The 15397-nt window shown below is 39.8% G+C and overlaps 1 protein-coding gene across 4 annotated transcripts in view; it reads left to right on the top strand.

Moving 5' to 3' along the window:
• The first annotated feature begins 1644 nt into the window (after positions 1–1644).
• Positions 1645–15397, top strand: part of LOC145990211 (iris-like) — a 51417-nt gene continuing 37664 nt past the window's right edge. Inside the window, exons 1-2 of one of the 4 annotated variants that reach the window (XM_083125882.1) lie at positions 1645–1776; positions 14801–14869. In XM_083125882.1, coding sequence (XP_082982008.1) covers positions 14854–14869 — 16 coding nt within the window. In that variant the 5' untranslated portion in view covers positions 1645–1776; positions 14801–14853. Of the gene's footprint in view, positions 1800–6781; positions 6852–14800; positions 14870–15397 lie in introns of those variants that run through there. The other 3 variants (XM_083125884.1, XM_083125883.1, XM_083125881.1) reach the window with 3 other exon arrangements.

Genomic DNA, 15397 nt, shown 5'->3' with positions numbered 1-15397 from the left:
TGGCTAGGTAATATTGTTGTTGTTATCCCAACTTTAACATTGCGTTGTATTGATACGCCGCAACGCGAACCGAGGTTACAAGCGGAAATTATTCTGGTACCTCATGAGATTTTATTGAGGGGTGGTTAGCATATAGTGTCTTTCCGTACATCCAAAGCAGTACCTATGAACCCCATTGTAAATTAACATATTTTCAATTAATGGGAATAATTTTAAACCGAAAATGAAGAACGGGAGTCGTATACATTCTCACGATATCGTTCTATTTATTGGAGGCATATAGTGGACCGGATCTCACTTTAAACTGTAGTTCCAGTTCCAATTAGCCTTACTGTGCATAAAGTGACTTAAAACACCAACTCAATCCAATCAATCAATCGCTCTATTTACGTTAAAACATAAAAACACAAAGACTTCTTATGTTTTACATGAGAACGCGCAGAAAATTTTCAAAAAGAAGGCAGACAGGGTCGAATTGTGATGTCCTCTGGTGGAATATAATGACGTCACGTTAACGTTATCATCAGAAGAAATATTTTTGAAGAGAGAGAGAGGGGATTAATAGATGGATATGGAAATAAGCGTTAGAGAATGAGAGAAAAGAAAGAGGGAAAAGAAAAGACAAGAGATACATAGAAGGCAGAGACAAAAAATAAAGTAATGAAGAATAAAGAAACAAGACAGAGAGTTTTCGAAAATGATAGAAAGAGAGAGAGAGAGAGAGAGAGAGAGAGAGAGAGAAAGAGAGAGAGAGAGAGAGAGAGAAAGAGAGAGAGAGAGAGAGAGAATACTGACGTGCCAGGATTTTTTTAAACGGAGGGGTTCCGTACACTTTTCTTACTAGCCAATCCTCACTACCTGAAAGGAAAGCGTTATGACCCCATCCCTTGGGGACTTCCACGATGGCGCAGTGCCTTCTAATCAAGGGATCCCGGGTTCAATATCCGGTGGAGGCACATAGTTGTTCGGATCCCACTTTAAACTATAGGTCCAGTTCCGATTAGCCTTACTGTGCATAAAGTGGACTTAAAACACCAAATCAACAAACGTGTCAATCACCACTTTGGCACGCCCCTGTGTGGGTGAGAGAGTGAGAATAACGAAGAAAATTATAGAAAACCGGGTGAATAACAGAAAACCAATGAAAAAGAAGAGATGAAGAAAGAACGAACAAAAGGAGATATATATTGATAATCGTCTTTCTTTGTTCGTACTTACTACTAAAACTGAAAATAATCCTAAGCTAGAAAGATTGATTGATTTGCTTTATTTTACTTCGCTTTTTGTGCCACTTTTGGCTAATTTGCGAAGATGGGGATGAGTGATGAAATTATGAAATTGATGAATGGACACTCACAAACATCCATTTCCAGGCCGGGATTCGAACCTGCGACCCCTGGCGCCTTAGCGTGATGTGCTAACCACTCCGCCACGGTGGCCGGCTAAGCTAGAAATAGGAGACAAGGAAAGAAACGTAGAATAGATAAATTAGTTACAAATAAAAGCACGCAGTTTCTTCTCTTATTACACGGCTCTTGTGGTATTTATACAGCCTATTGTCACACACGAACCGGAAAACGAGAATTAGTTGCATAATTGCTTAATGGTAGATAGTTCCCTGTCTTGAGACTGCAGCACCGCTGGAAGAAAGACGTTTTGTGAGCTTTGGAGTGGTGTGTTCTAAACTCAAAAGTCGAAAAGACTGACAGAAGAACAGTGTTATGATCCAAACACATGGATTCACCATTCCATGAACAATCAGCAGGCTAAAAAATGGTAAGTCCTTCAATTTTCCGTGAGTACGTAACTCCTTAACAAGTTAATATTATTGAAATCAGAAACAAAACGACGTCGCATGGTAGAACTATTCTAGAAGGGCTCCAGGGTTCAGTCAAAAAAAGATATTAGATTTCAAAAAGGGGTCGGTTTTTAAATTTTATCCAAAACATGTTTCTCTTAGGGGGGAAGTATTTTCGAATAACCACCTCTTATTATAATTGCATTAGGTAAATGTTCGTAATTTCCCCAATCTCTGGAAATCTGGAATTCTACACGTCATTTTCACCTTAAGTGATTGTCTCTGCTTTTCTTGAATAAAAACTAACAATTTACAATAAGTTCCAGGTACTTACAATGCAGAAACGTTGAGAATTGACGACTTTTTGAAATGACCATTCAGTATTTCCCGGCTGCTCGGGATCCCGAAAAGACGGGAAGTCATTTCCCGAAGTCGGGATCAGGACACGACATTTTTTTTCCAATCCCTGTCTCGATTCTTCGGGATCAGGCAAACCCCTACTAATTGCAATTAGTTACAACACAGCTGTTATTTAGAAAACGGTCACAGTAATATCCCAACTATTTTCAGGTCACCTTCCCTTACTTGCAAATATTAATTACCATCTTTTCATTGCTTCCAATCCCCTATTCTATTCAGTGAAAAGAGTGCAGATGTTAAATATATGATAAATTCCCAATTAATCATTTGAAGGAATAATAGTCTCTTTGATAGTGTTCATTTCAAAGAACAACGAAGGAGGGAGCAGCTAATGAACAGAACAGAATTCTGGAATAGCATATACGAGGGTCATCCAGAAAAAAGAAACGTTTTGGTGTAAAAGACAAATGACAAATTATGTAAGAAAAAAATTACGGTACAGAAACTACATATCTTACTCTACTTTTCCACATATTCACCTTGCTCCCCCGGTTTTGGAACCCAATCGCCGCCACACCCATTCAAGCAAAGGGCTTTCTGGATAGAAGGAACATTCGACTGTACCACACAGCATACTTTACACACACACTCTCAATTTGAGCCGAGCAGCGAGACGATGCAGACATGTATTGAACTGAGAGTCCTGAACATATGCCACAAAATTGAGAATAATGCCAAGATGTGGAGTGTGACAAGTTTTCTGAATGCGAAAAAAGTTCTTGCCAGTGAAATACATGAGCAAATAACAGAAGTGTACGGTAATGACATGATGAATGCCACTTTGCCACGGCTGATGAACTCAAAGATGCTGTTATTACATTGGCAGCAACCGAGTACAATGACGGCATCAACAAACTGATATCATATATATATATATATATATATATATATATATATATATATATATATACATATATACATTTTCCCGGAACGACTGGGATGATCCCACGATCATCGTCTCCCCCAAATAGTGTAGTTCCTTGACTCACTAGTTCATCATCTCGTTATCTACTATCACTGTGGTAAACACAAACGTCCACTTAGGATTTGATGAATTCATTAGACGACAAAGCTGAACTTCACCTCTGCAAGAGTGAGCGCCATGGATGGGCTACCTGTTGCGCCAGTAACTTTTCTCATCCCTGGGAGACGCTCCTGCATACAACCAAGGAGAGCTTACTGCTGGAAAAGCCCAAGGTTTTTAGTGAGATTGTCAGGATAGCTTTATGCTTTGCTTCACACCTTCACCTTGCTCTCACAATTCCCAAGCAGACACCCGAATCTAAGACGGCCTCAGATAAAGTCCACTACACTGCATGCAGAAGCCTACACTTAAGGAAACTGGTTATAGCATGAGTATGAATGTATGAAAAAAATTATGCGTGTACTAATAATTTTCTATTTCAGGGTAGGAAGATGCTCACCTCTTTCTTAGATATGTCACTTCTCTTAATCGATTCAAGGTTGTCCACTCCACATTGGTCGTAACTCAATGTGAGTAGCACCACCATTGTAATAAGTCATTCAGGCTTGAATTACCTAACCTTTTCATCCAGGTTCTCTCTGCTGCTGCGAATTTTTTCTCCTCATCCATCGCCGTGCTATTTTCTTCCGTGACTGTCCTGGTGAAGTCTGTGCAGTACATGACGCAGATGAGGTTTACACGCTTGCTTGGTTTATCCTTGTGACTTCCTGTTTCTATGTTCTTGTATAGTCTTCTTTGTTTTCCAATACCTATCAAAATGCTCAACCACTATGCAAAACAAAATCCCATCATATCCAATTCCACGTGCCCGACCCTGTGGCCGAGTAGTTAGCACATCGCGCTGCGACGCCAAGGGTCCCGGGTTCGAATCCCTGTCGGGCTTGGTTGTTTGTGAATGTCCATTCATCAATTTCATCATTTCATCACTCATCCCCATCTTCGCAAATTAGCCAAGAGGCACAAAACGCGAAGTAAAATAAACTAAATCAATCAATCAATCAATCAATCAATTCAATTCCACGTAGCAAAGTGCTGCTATGAATGGAAGGCCCTTCTTCAAACGTCGTACCTTCCCAGTCGAGAATCTCTGCAACGCCGTAGACCTATGCTGGAACCTACTCTATACCACGGATATTTCTTTTTTGAGCCACATTTTTCTTCTATATATCCATGGGCGTCTGGAAGGGGAGCAAGGTGGGGCCGTGGCCCCCCCTGTAAAATGAATGTCCATCTAAAAGTATATATTTCACACATAATTTCATTTCAGTCACAGTAATTTATGTTAATTATTTTAAAGGCGTCAAAATAATAAAGTCAGACTGAAGCAGTATTTCTTGAGGGGGCATCACTATTTTGGGTGAAAATATGCGTCCTTTGACCCCCTGGAAAAGAAATTACCTTGCTTGCCCCTCCCTAGAAAAAAAATCTGCGGACGTCCATGTACTGTATATATCACGCGGAGTGGTTAGAACAGTGAGCTACGACTCCAGGTTCGAATCCAGGCCTGGGCATGTAAGTTCTTCATGAGTGTCACTTCATCAATTTCATCACATTATCACTCATACACATATACGCAGGGCCGGATTAACCTATGGGCAACTGGGGCAATTGTCCCGGGGCCTCCATCAAAAGGAAGCTGTGAAGGGCCTCCACCAAAAAATATTTTAACCAGCTGGCTATGCTTGTGAAAAATTACATAAGAAGTTGTATTTTAAAAATCGAAAAACTTCAATATTGTTATGTCTACACTCTTCTGGATCCAATTGTTGCACAGCTCTCAGTCGATCTGTTTGTAGATATCTGAAGCTCAGTATACTTTATACCATGAATCGATTTGGATGTGGTGTAGAAATAGGGCACACTTATTCAAACAATCAATTCTCAGATACGATTAAGATAATAAATAATCCTACGAAGTACATAACTTTCTTTCGTTAATAACATCAAAAAAGAAAATTAGTGAAAAAACGGCTTCGTGTTGCAATGGGACAGGATCGCATATCCAATCTTTGTTTATTAAGCACTGCTGAACATGAACTTCTTTGTGGATTGGACTTCGATGATGTAGTAGGTGAATTTTCGGCGACAAAAGGCAAGAAAAGTGTGTCTACTATAAGTGTTAAGCCTTTGGGAATTTTCTTGAAGAAAGTGTACTTACTACAATTTCCACAATGAACCTGTCGGTAATTGTCCAGTAGATGGAGCGTGCATATGTAGTGACATATTTACTCTTAATTATAAATAATATCATTTATAATAAATTATGTACGTAAGTACAGTCTACTGCTCAGTTCTCTGTTTCCGTCTGAACCCCCTTAGTATTTACCATATATTGTAGTTACGGTGTTCACTCTTCATAATATACTGTAGACATTTAGACGCAGAATTTTACTGCTGCTATAGCGCTACGATTTTCATCCTGTAACTTTATTTCACTGTGCTATTCTCCCTGCAAACCTATCTGCGGTATGTTCGATTGTGAATGACTACTTATTCTAAAATCAGGTCTACCATTTCAACTGCTGAAAATTGGTGGTTAACCTATTGAGCTAATAAATCTCCTAGTAAAAAATAATAAAAAAATGGGGCCCCCACAAAACATTTTGCCCAGGGGTCTCCACAAGCGACGCTAAATAACAATAATGAAATTATTGATTGATTGATTTGCTTTATTTTACATTTTTTTAACCACTTTACACCACGGGGGCCGGTCAAAAATGAAATGAAATCCTACATATACGTATATATATATATCATACTTACATTTTGACTCTTGCAATATAAAATTCTATAGGAAATGGTAAGACGTAGGAGTCTGCAGTTTACTACACCGTATAAAGAAATAATTAGACTATCGGACTATGGAGCCCGGGGTCCCGGATTCGAGTCATGCCTTTAGGCATGATATGACACATTTTAAAGTACGTCAAATTTTAAATATTTTTTTAAAAATAATGTGTGCAGTGTTATTTTCTTTTCACTGCATTTTTTATAAAATAATTCATATTTAAAGTTTATAATCTCAGTTCATGTGACCATGACGAGTGACAGAATATTTACAAAACGAGAACTGTCGTTTAATATACATCACTCTAAATGTGAAAATTGCTTTAAAAGTTTGTCAAAGTTAGTTTTAAGTCCATTTTATGCTCAGATAGGCTAATCGGGACTGGGCCTCCACCGTGGACCACATGGAAACTTCCATCAGCACTTGTGCCAATAGTCTAGCCATGCTTTCCTTCTCGTTGAGGTCATCCTAACGGTGAACAGCATGGCTTCAAAAGGAAGGTTACAATCATTCATTTTCAGCACCAGCTACTGGTGAACAGCGCCACATCTCTTGGCAAGTTTTATCTTGATGTCAATACGCTACTTTTCAAAACCTAACTGACATTTTGTTTTCTTAGATAGCCGGTAACGTCTAACTTTCACATTTCGCAGCCGTAAAAGTTATCTCTTGCTTGTATGTTCGAGGAAGCTTCCATGAAAGTTCGATAACTCTGTCGGCGTCTACCTACAACGATGATAAGGCACTTGCATAAAAGCTTCCACTAGACGCATCACGCCACCATTTTGCTCAAGTGAAAGAGTGAATTTACTTACAAAACACATCTGAATCCGCCGACTATCCAAGGTGTAGCTGAAGAGGTACTGAAATGTATTCGATATGTTTATTGTCTATCACTATCCTGGTGTTTATGTGTGTGTGTGTGTGTGTTTTGAGAGAGAGGGTGATGGAGAAAGAGGGAGACAGGAAGCCAGAGAGAAAGAGAGAGAGAGAGAGAGAGAGAGAGAGCGAGAGCGAGAAAGTGAAAACCAGAGAAAAGAAGGCATGGAAAGAAGAATTACAGTTCTACATGGCTCCGTGTGTAGGCTAGTGATGGTGTGTGTGTACTTCCTCGCACCATGGGCACAAATGACCCCGTTTAGTTCGCTGCACTTTTTGACACTAGGTGTAGTGCAGGTGTATCCTGGTGTCAGACTGGTGCAAGAAAATGCAGTTCAACCAAGTAGACGAAAAGCAGTGTTCAAGTGCAGAAGATTCAACAAATTCCTGTCTGCTGCTTTAAACGTTCATTTGATTAGTTACTACTAACCACGTGACCATACACCAAACATACACCGCTCCAGAACGTAGTGCAAATGGAGTATACACCAAATCAACGAAGTAGACGAGTCGGTTTTGTACCGTGTAACCAACTAGACGCTAGCCGCGTGATTTCAGAGAGAGCAAAAAAGTGCAGCGAACAAGACGGGGCTATTGGTAAATTTTTTCAACTTACCATGTTCGATTCCTGGTGACTCAGCCAAAGATGTGGGAGGGGAGCGAACTCCCTCCAGTAACCAAGTAGGCTCCCTACTACCCTCAAGATACAAGAAACCCGAATAACTAAATGCTCTTTTAGATAAAATATGCATTGTAAGGTATTTAAGTGAACACTAAGTGTGAATGCTCCCTGCTGCCTGGAAGACACATGGTATAGAGGTTAAGATCCAATTTCATAAATATCCCCAAAATACACACACATCTGCGTTTCGCTATTAATAACAGGTTTAATCATTCCTTAGCAGATATTCACAATTTTTGAAAGACGTTTCGACCTATAATTAAGGAACCTTAGCATATTTGAATACAGTTATTTTACTGTGCTATGTTTTCCAGTGACATGTGTTGAGCCAATTTTGCCTAAATGAACAGAGGAACGTCTTCAACATCTACTCTCTCTACTCTCTATACGTTTCCCAGTCGCTTTACTCCCCTTCACGGAATCGAATTCCCTCTCACATGTTCATTGGTGGAGTCGTCTTGCGTCACTACTTGCGCAGAGACTTGTTTTCGTTCGCTTGCTCCAGAGATAAGGTAGTTTGGACAGGGAATAATGCGTGACACTCAGAGTAATTCTGCTGCGGTGGTGTTGTAGTCGCGAAAGTTAAAAATTACGACTGTTCAACAGAGAGGGCAAGTTATTATGAGATTAATCCCGTTATACAAGTGAAGTGTAACTTTCGTCATGTGACAGGGGTAAACAATCGATGTACTGGGTGAGTCTTTTAAATGAGGCTCCGTGGAAAATATGCTCCTTGCTTGTAGGCAACCCTGGTACATCGAAGAGAAGAGCGGGGCAGAGAACAGTCCAGGATATGTCATGTCATGTCATGTTGTCGAATATGCTTGGCACCGATATCCTGGACTGTTCTCTAACCCGGTCTTCTCTTCGGTGTACCAGGGTTGCCTATATGCAAGGAGCGCATTTTCCACAGGGCCTCTTTTAAAAAACTCACCCAGTATATTTGGGTGAAAAATCGGGATTTGATACTGTGCTATAGGTCTCGTGTCTACTCTTAAGTCGGGAGACCTATAGACTGTCCCAGCTAAATCTGGACGAAAACAAGTATCTGCGCAAGTAGTGACGCGAGACGGCTCCACCAATGTGAACACGTGAGAAGGACAGAATTGCGTGGAGGGGAGGAAAGCGACTGCAGTTACCAGCATTCGCTCTGCCTACTCGATTTCCCTCGCTGTTCTGACGCTATGCGCGGCCTTGCTCCACAGTTAGCTGGGACAGGGTATACATGCTGGTAAGGAAAGTGTGGAGCGGAGACCAACCAGACAACATCGGTGGCGCGGAGAGTTACAACGTCACTGAAGGAGGTGCTTCCCGCGCCTCGTACCACAGGCTGCTGCGTTTCTTATCGTGCTGGATTGGCCGCTTCCCCGCTCCCCACTTCTCTTGCAATCATGTAGGGCGCCCGCCGTAAGACCAAACAACAGCTATAATTCTTGAGGAGAACTCACAGTCCCGCAGAAATCAGCATCGAAAAATCCATACAGGTGGAAAACAATCAAAATCCACCCCACCGCGGAAAAACAAAGTCCGAATATAATTAAAGAAACGAATTTATTCAGTTGAGTAGGAAAGTGTTTGCAAGCCTGCTTGTTTTCTTTACATTTTTTTCATTGTCCTAGTGTTTGGGTTTTATTTGTAATAACTGCATTGTTTCAAAACGTTTGCACTGTTGATCAAGGGAACCAGAAAGACGATTGAGAGTTTCAGTGATTTTAATTATTGCCTTAACGAAAATGTTACATTTCGTCAAAGTAGATTTTCAAAAAGGTCGAAACATAATAAAATTACAAATGCCAGCAAAGCATTAGAGCAATGAGCCATGTGCAAGTTGAACACCGCAAGTGTAGGAAACAGTGTTTCCAGAAAATTGAGGAAACCGAAGCGTGATCTCATAATCCGCGATTTCAATTTAAGTGGTGACAAAAATACACAAAGTGTTTACATGTTCAGCTCATGGACTTCATTTCTCAGTAAAGAATAAAGAAAGGAATGCCCCCCCCCCAAAGACAAGGACATTTGCGAATTGGTTGTCAACAGGAGTTCTTCGAGAACCGTCTCTAGTTGAACGACTTACAATAATTACACTGTCCAACAAAATTGAAGTTTTTTTCTGTTAAAAGAGAAGTTGGGGGTGATTCTAATTGAATTTGATGTGCTGATTTCAAATCTAATTACAGAATTTATCCATCACCCATGAAATTTGAGTAACAGGGTATATACAAAATATCAGGTACATACAAATCTTATATAGCCTTATAGTGATACGATGCAATATTATTTACAATGGCATATCTAGAATGTCTTCGAACTTGATTTTCGGCTGTACTTTGCCTGAGGAACATCTCTTTTTAGTGTCCAGCCATAATCTGCCAACATATTTGGAGTCCATTTTTCCTGGTAGACCCTTTCCATTTCACCAATTTCCTGGTGGAAACGTTCTCCATGTTCGTCGCTCATTGTCCCAAGGTATTGCGAGAAGAAACGAGGTGGGAGACTAAAAAGTGTATCTTCAGAGACATATTACACCCCAGAGCATGATAGTTCTGAATCAAATTACTGACAAGAAGTTTTCGGTAATTTTCTGACTTGTTGTTTCTGAGCAAATTTATGCGAACTTCCTTGAAAGATTGCCAAGCAGCCAATTCCAGCTCATTTAGGTTCTTTTCAAAATCATTATCTTTCATTAGTTTCCTGATTTGAGGGCCAACAAATATTCCCTCTTTTAGTTTCGCCTCAGTAATTCGCTAAAACCTCTCTTTGAAGAACATAAAACCACTACCCTCGCGGTCCATTCCTTTTACAAAATTCTTCATCAGATCAAGCTTTATGTGGAGAGAAGGCACTAAGATTTTGTCTGAACTTACAATTGGTGGATGAACAAAATTCTCCTGTCCTGCGATGAGTGATTCTCTCTTCGGCCAGTTCTTTTTAACATAATGATTTTTTCTATCTCTGCTGTCCCATTTACACAGGAAACAGCAAAATTTGGTGTAACCTAGTTGCAATCCTAAGAAGATAGCAATTACTTTAAAATCTCCACATATCTGCCAAGAGTATTTATAGTACTGGATATTTGTTAATAACAGTTTCATGTTTTCATAACATTCCTTCATGCCCCAGGAATATGGTACGGGAATGCTTGGATAATTATTTCAATTGTGCATTAGCACTCCTTTCAAACTTGTTTTCGAAGAGTCTAAAAATAAACGCCATTCTTCATTTTTATGGACAACACCTAGTGACTCTAATAGACCATCGATGTTACAACAGAAAACAAGGTCCTTATCTTCAGCATACATATCTACAAAGTCTTTTTGGCGTTGCCGGAAAAAAGTAACTAAGCCAAGCGTCAGGTCAACCTTGCAGCAGGTTTTAGCATATGTAGATCCAAACGTGCGCGCAAGAATATAGTTCCACTGAGACGGGTTCTATTCCGACACAACTGCATACTTGCAAGAAAACAGTTATTTAATTTGTAATATACAGACAGAATAATACATTGATTAGCAGGTATGGACTTAATTGGTTGCAATCACTGTGCAGACGAACTTAGAACCGCAGATTCGCCAACTCGAATCTGTATTGCGTTGAAGAGACATTGAAACTTTAGAGCGAGTCGAGCGAGACTGAATGCGTTGCAGAGCGCGTGAAATCGCTGATACCAGTGTTGCACATCCCACTATTTTAACCCTATGTTTATTGTAGAGCGGCGAGAATGGCTGAATCTCCTGTTCAGCGCGCGGTTTTACCCGAATGTTATTTTGGGCTTCATCCGAAAGGAAATGTTCTTCAAAGTCAAGCAAGTTGTTTTAAATGCATAATCCTCCTTGCGGCAACAAGATCAAAGTAAAACAGGGCGTGAGGTGATTTGCCGTCAATGTGCACACGAATTGTATCACGGGTGTTGAATGATTTGCGGTTTGAGTTTAGCAAGAGGAAACGATTGTTTGTTGTTTGACGACAAAAGAATCTCCGCGGTATTAAAATATATCGCAGTGAGAAGAAACATGTTTATTATTTGGATGAGACGTCCTTCAACTCGGTGAGTGGGGGAAGGGGGAATAAACCATGGAAGGATACCACCATGCAAAACCACCGCCAGGGCTGAAGAAACCGACGATGAGGGGAAGGGGGAGGCTTATTGTTTCACCCACTGGCGGCAATGAAAGCTTTGTTGAAGGCGCATATTTACTGTTCCGCGCAAAGAAAGGGAAGGGTGATTATCAGCAACAAATAGACAGACCAAGATTTGAATCCTGGTTTAGTGAAGTGATTCATAAATTGAAACCAGAGTAATAGCGACAGACAATGCACCTGATTGTATATATCACCAATAACAAATCATGCTTTTTTGGTGGTACAACTTGAAGTGCGTGTGTCTTACAGTAACGGATGTATTGCGAACGAAGCAACCAAGTTTTTCATAAATCTATTTCTTTCTAAACCAAAAACAATAATTTGTCATTAAATTCAAGAGGGGCCTATCGTTGTTTACTTTTATCTTTGTTTATTTTTATTTTTGCGTGCTCGAAATATACACACATGCTCTCATGTTTAGAAGTTGTTTCGCTCTTATATTAATGACACATTTATTAAATAATATATGCGCAGAAAGTACTTTTAAAATGTTATGTTTCAGGAGACAAAGAGAAGCAAAAATACAATCCACTTGACATGCATGCGGGTTTTGATGTGTTGTGCGGTTGGCAATACTGTAGATTTTCTCAGTGTCTCCGATGTAAGCAGCTCGGCGGTTGAGGAAAGACTGGCACGGAAGATTCTGAGCTCAGTTCTCGCGCGGATTGATACATAAAACCTGCTGCAAGGTTAACCTGACGCTTGGCTTAGTGTCACTCTTCAACAAATGCCATCCTTTTAATCGCGATGCAAGCAGTTCTGCTTTACCATTACTTAACTCTAGATTTCGAACTAAATCGTTAAGAACCTCTTGAGTTATTAAGTGAGGTTCAGCTGTTGAAACACTCCCCACAAAATCAGGATCATTATGCAATTCGCTACATTTGTTAGGAACACTTTCACTTTCTTCCGTTATACTTATGTCATCTGGTAGAGCATGTATAGTAACTCCAGGTCCATGAGGCATCGGTCGAGTTGATGATTCTAGTGATGGATATTTCACTGTTTGCCTTGATTTCGAATTTATCCCAGATATATTTGTGAAGCAAAAATAGCAGTCTGTTATATGAACCTTAGGTTCCCGTCATATCATAGGAATTCCAAAAGGCATATGACGAGATCATTTCAGCCAACCACTCAAAAGCGTTACACAGTTCGCACAACAGATATCAAGGGCCAATTTCTTGTTTTCGTTTATCTTATTATCAAAGTAAGACTCATAAGCTTTTCTTACACGAGGAGTAAATGTTCTCCTATTTGCTTTTAAGGTCAACTCACCACAGATATAACAAAAATTGTTCCTGTCGTTTACGCAACTTCTTGACATGATTCTGTCTTTGCTTCGAAACGGAGACAACTTGTTATTGAAATGAGAAGTAGACATAACAGTTAAATCACTGCATTGCGTTGAAAAGTTAATCATTGTCAAATATTTCAGTCGGATTGTTTAACAAGTTTAATTGTTATCATTCATGCAGACATTAATGGCATAAAGTTACTAGTGTATTGTTGGAGCAAAGAAATAAAAATATTTTAAATATTGCCTACCAATCAGCTAATTATGGACTGCATGCTGCAATAATAATGCAGAATTATATTTTTATTGTTACAAAAAAATGGTGGGTGATTGACAATTTCTGACTTCATTTTCGGAATCAGCAGGTGGCAAAACATAAAGAACCGTTGAAATTTTACTTTTAACAAAATCATTGTTGGACAGTGTTATTGGTAGTACCACGTCATTGTTGACAAAAACTGTGGTACAGGAAGTGGATGACATTCAGCTGCTTAAGATGCAAGTTTAATTCCACTGTACGGCCCCTGAATGGTTCTCTTCAGAAAATATCCAACCTTAGCTACTTATCAAGATTGTCCATCGTCAACTAATTAGTGTTATGGGAATATTACTTTCTGTTATCTTTATTCTCTCATTACAACTTGACTTTTCTATCATGCGAATGAACAGTGGACAAATATTGTTTTCAGTGAAATTGTGCATTTTGTGCATTTACCGCCAGTTTGGAGAAACTGCCAATGAATATTCATAATGCCTCTCACAATAACTTAGCATCTGTGGCCTCTCCGATGGCGCAGTGGTAGCGTCGTCGCCTTGTAATCAAGGGGTCCCGGGTTCGGACCCGGTGGAGGCACATAGTGGTTCGGATCCCACTTTAAACTGGAGGTCCAGTTCCGATTAGCCTTACTGTGCATAAAGTGGACTTAAAAACAACAAATCAATCAATCAATTAATAACTTAGCTTCTTAGTTTTTTCCGTAAGACTGTGCATTTTGTTACTTTAGCATTAATTAGAACTTGGCAACGTAGTCTATGTTATTAATGAACACGAATATTCTGTTACTGTGCAAATGTAAACACAACATGAAACCTGTATATTTTTCCTGCTTCATTCTGTAGTATTTTCAAATTACATTCCTCTAAAAAGTTAAAAAGTATAATTTCATTGCTTTTCCACTCTATCCTTCATGTAACCGGGAAGGATATCTATCACCTAACACACTATCATGGCATGGAAAAGCCGTCCCGTCCAGAGGAAGTGTGTTGAAAATTCACAGACGCAGCAGTCGGTGCTCATACGCATGTAGGCGTCAGGTGAGGCATCACTAGGCCGCACAGGCTTCCCTGGTTGTTGGGTCAAACCCAGGGGACCGATTTCATGCCCACTCCCCCGATGCCCGGACAATATGCAATTTTCCTTGTTCTTGTGGAGGTATGTCACAGTGACATGCAAGAACTTCCTGTGCACATACAGGACGCTACTGCTCCTGTCGCGCCCAGACGTTAGAGAACACATAAAAGAAAACCGACCAGATATGTTCTGCGCAACAGAAGGAGCACATGCGGATCTGTACTAATTTCACTAATCTTACGTAGAACTACACTGTCTGAATTTTTTAATCAATAAAACTTGGTGAGTGTGTCTTCAAATTGAATAACTTAGTATCATTGCATTTCTTATAATTTAGCCTTTCAAAATATAAAGGTAAAGTGCTCCCCTGTGCTTAGCACCATGCCATGAAGGCGTATAGGGGGTGTGGGAGTAATATATAAATCTCAATCTGGGCACTCTATTATATACGTATTTTTTACAGGAAAAGACGTGGAATAAAGACCTCTGAAGCCATATCAAGAGTAAGGTTAAAAGATGAATAAATTAATAGGTAAGTACAATTTTCATTTATGTTCCAAAGTAAAACTTACAAAATGTCGTCACTACTATTTTATTAATTTCGTCTCTTAATACCGTGCGTTTGTTTTGGCTCTGGGCCGAGATAGTGCGTGCCTGTAGACGGCGCGGATGCCGGCATTTTCGACCCATGACGTCCCACATAATTGTACGCACATATCTTTAGAACGCAGACAATTATTCTTGTACGAGTATTGCATAACGAGTACAACCCGTTGTTCTAAGAGTTGTTCACGCGCTATCTCGGCCCAGAGCCTAGCTAACTAACTAACTAACCTGTTATATTAATTGCAATTGACAGAGGACTGAGATTAATGCAACATCAGAAAACCTTGGTGCCTCGTTTATTGATTAATACTTTGAAAAGGATATACATGTCTTCCCCCTTACCCCTAAAATAAGTTTAGTCGAAAGTTTAGAGAGGATGTCTGGAAATACGTTGTTTTAAAAGTTACAGACTGAAGTAAAAACGAGAAGAAACGAACTGTACTTAAGACAGTTA

The sequence above is a fragment of the Lepisma saccharinum genome, chromosome 7 (genome assembly GCF_977018435.1).
Source record: "Lepisma saccharinum chromosome 7, izLepSacc3.1, whole genome shotgun sequence".
Taxonomy (NCBI): domain Eukaryota; kingdom Metazoa; phylum Arthropoda; class Insecta; order Zygentoma; family Lepismatidae; genus Lepisma; species Lepisma saccharinum.
Note: the sequence above shows the minus strand (reverse complement) of the source record. Positions and strands in the feature narration are given on the sequence as shown.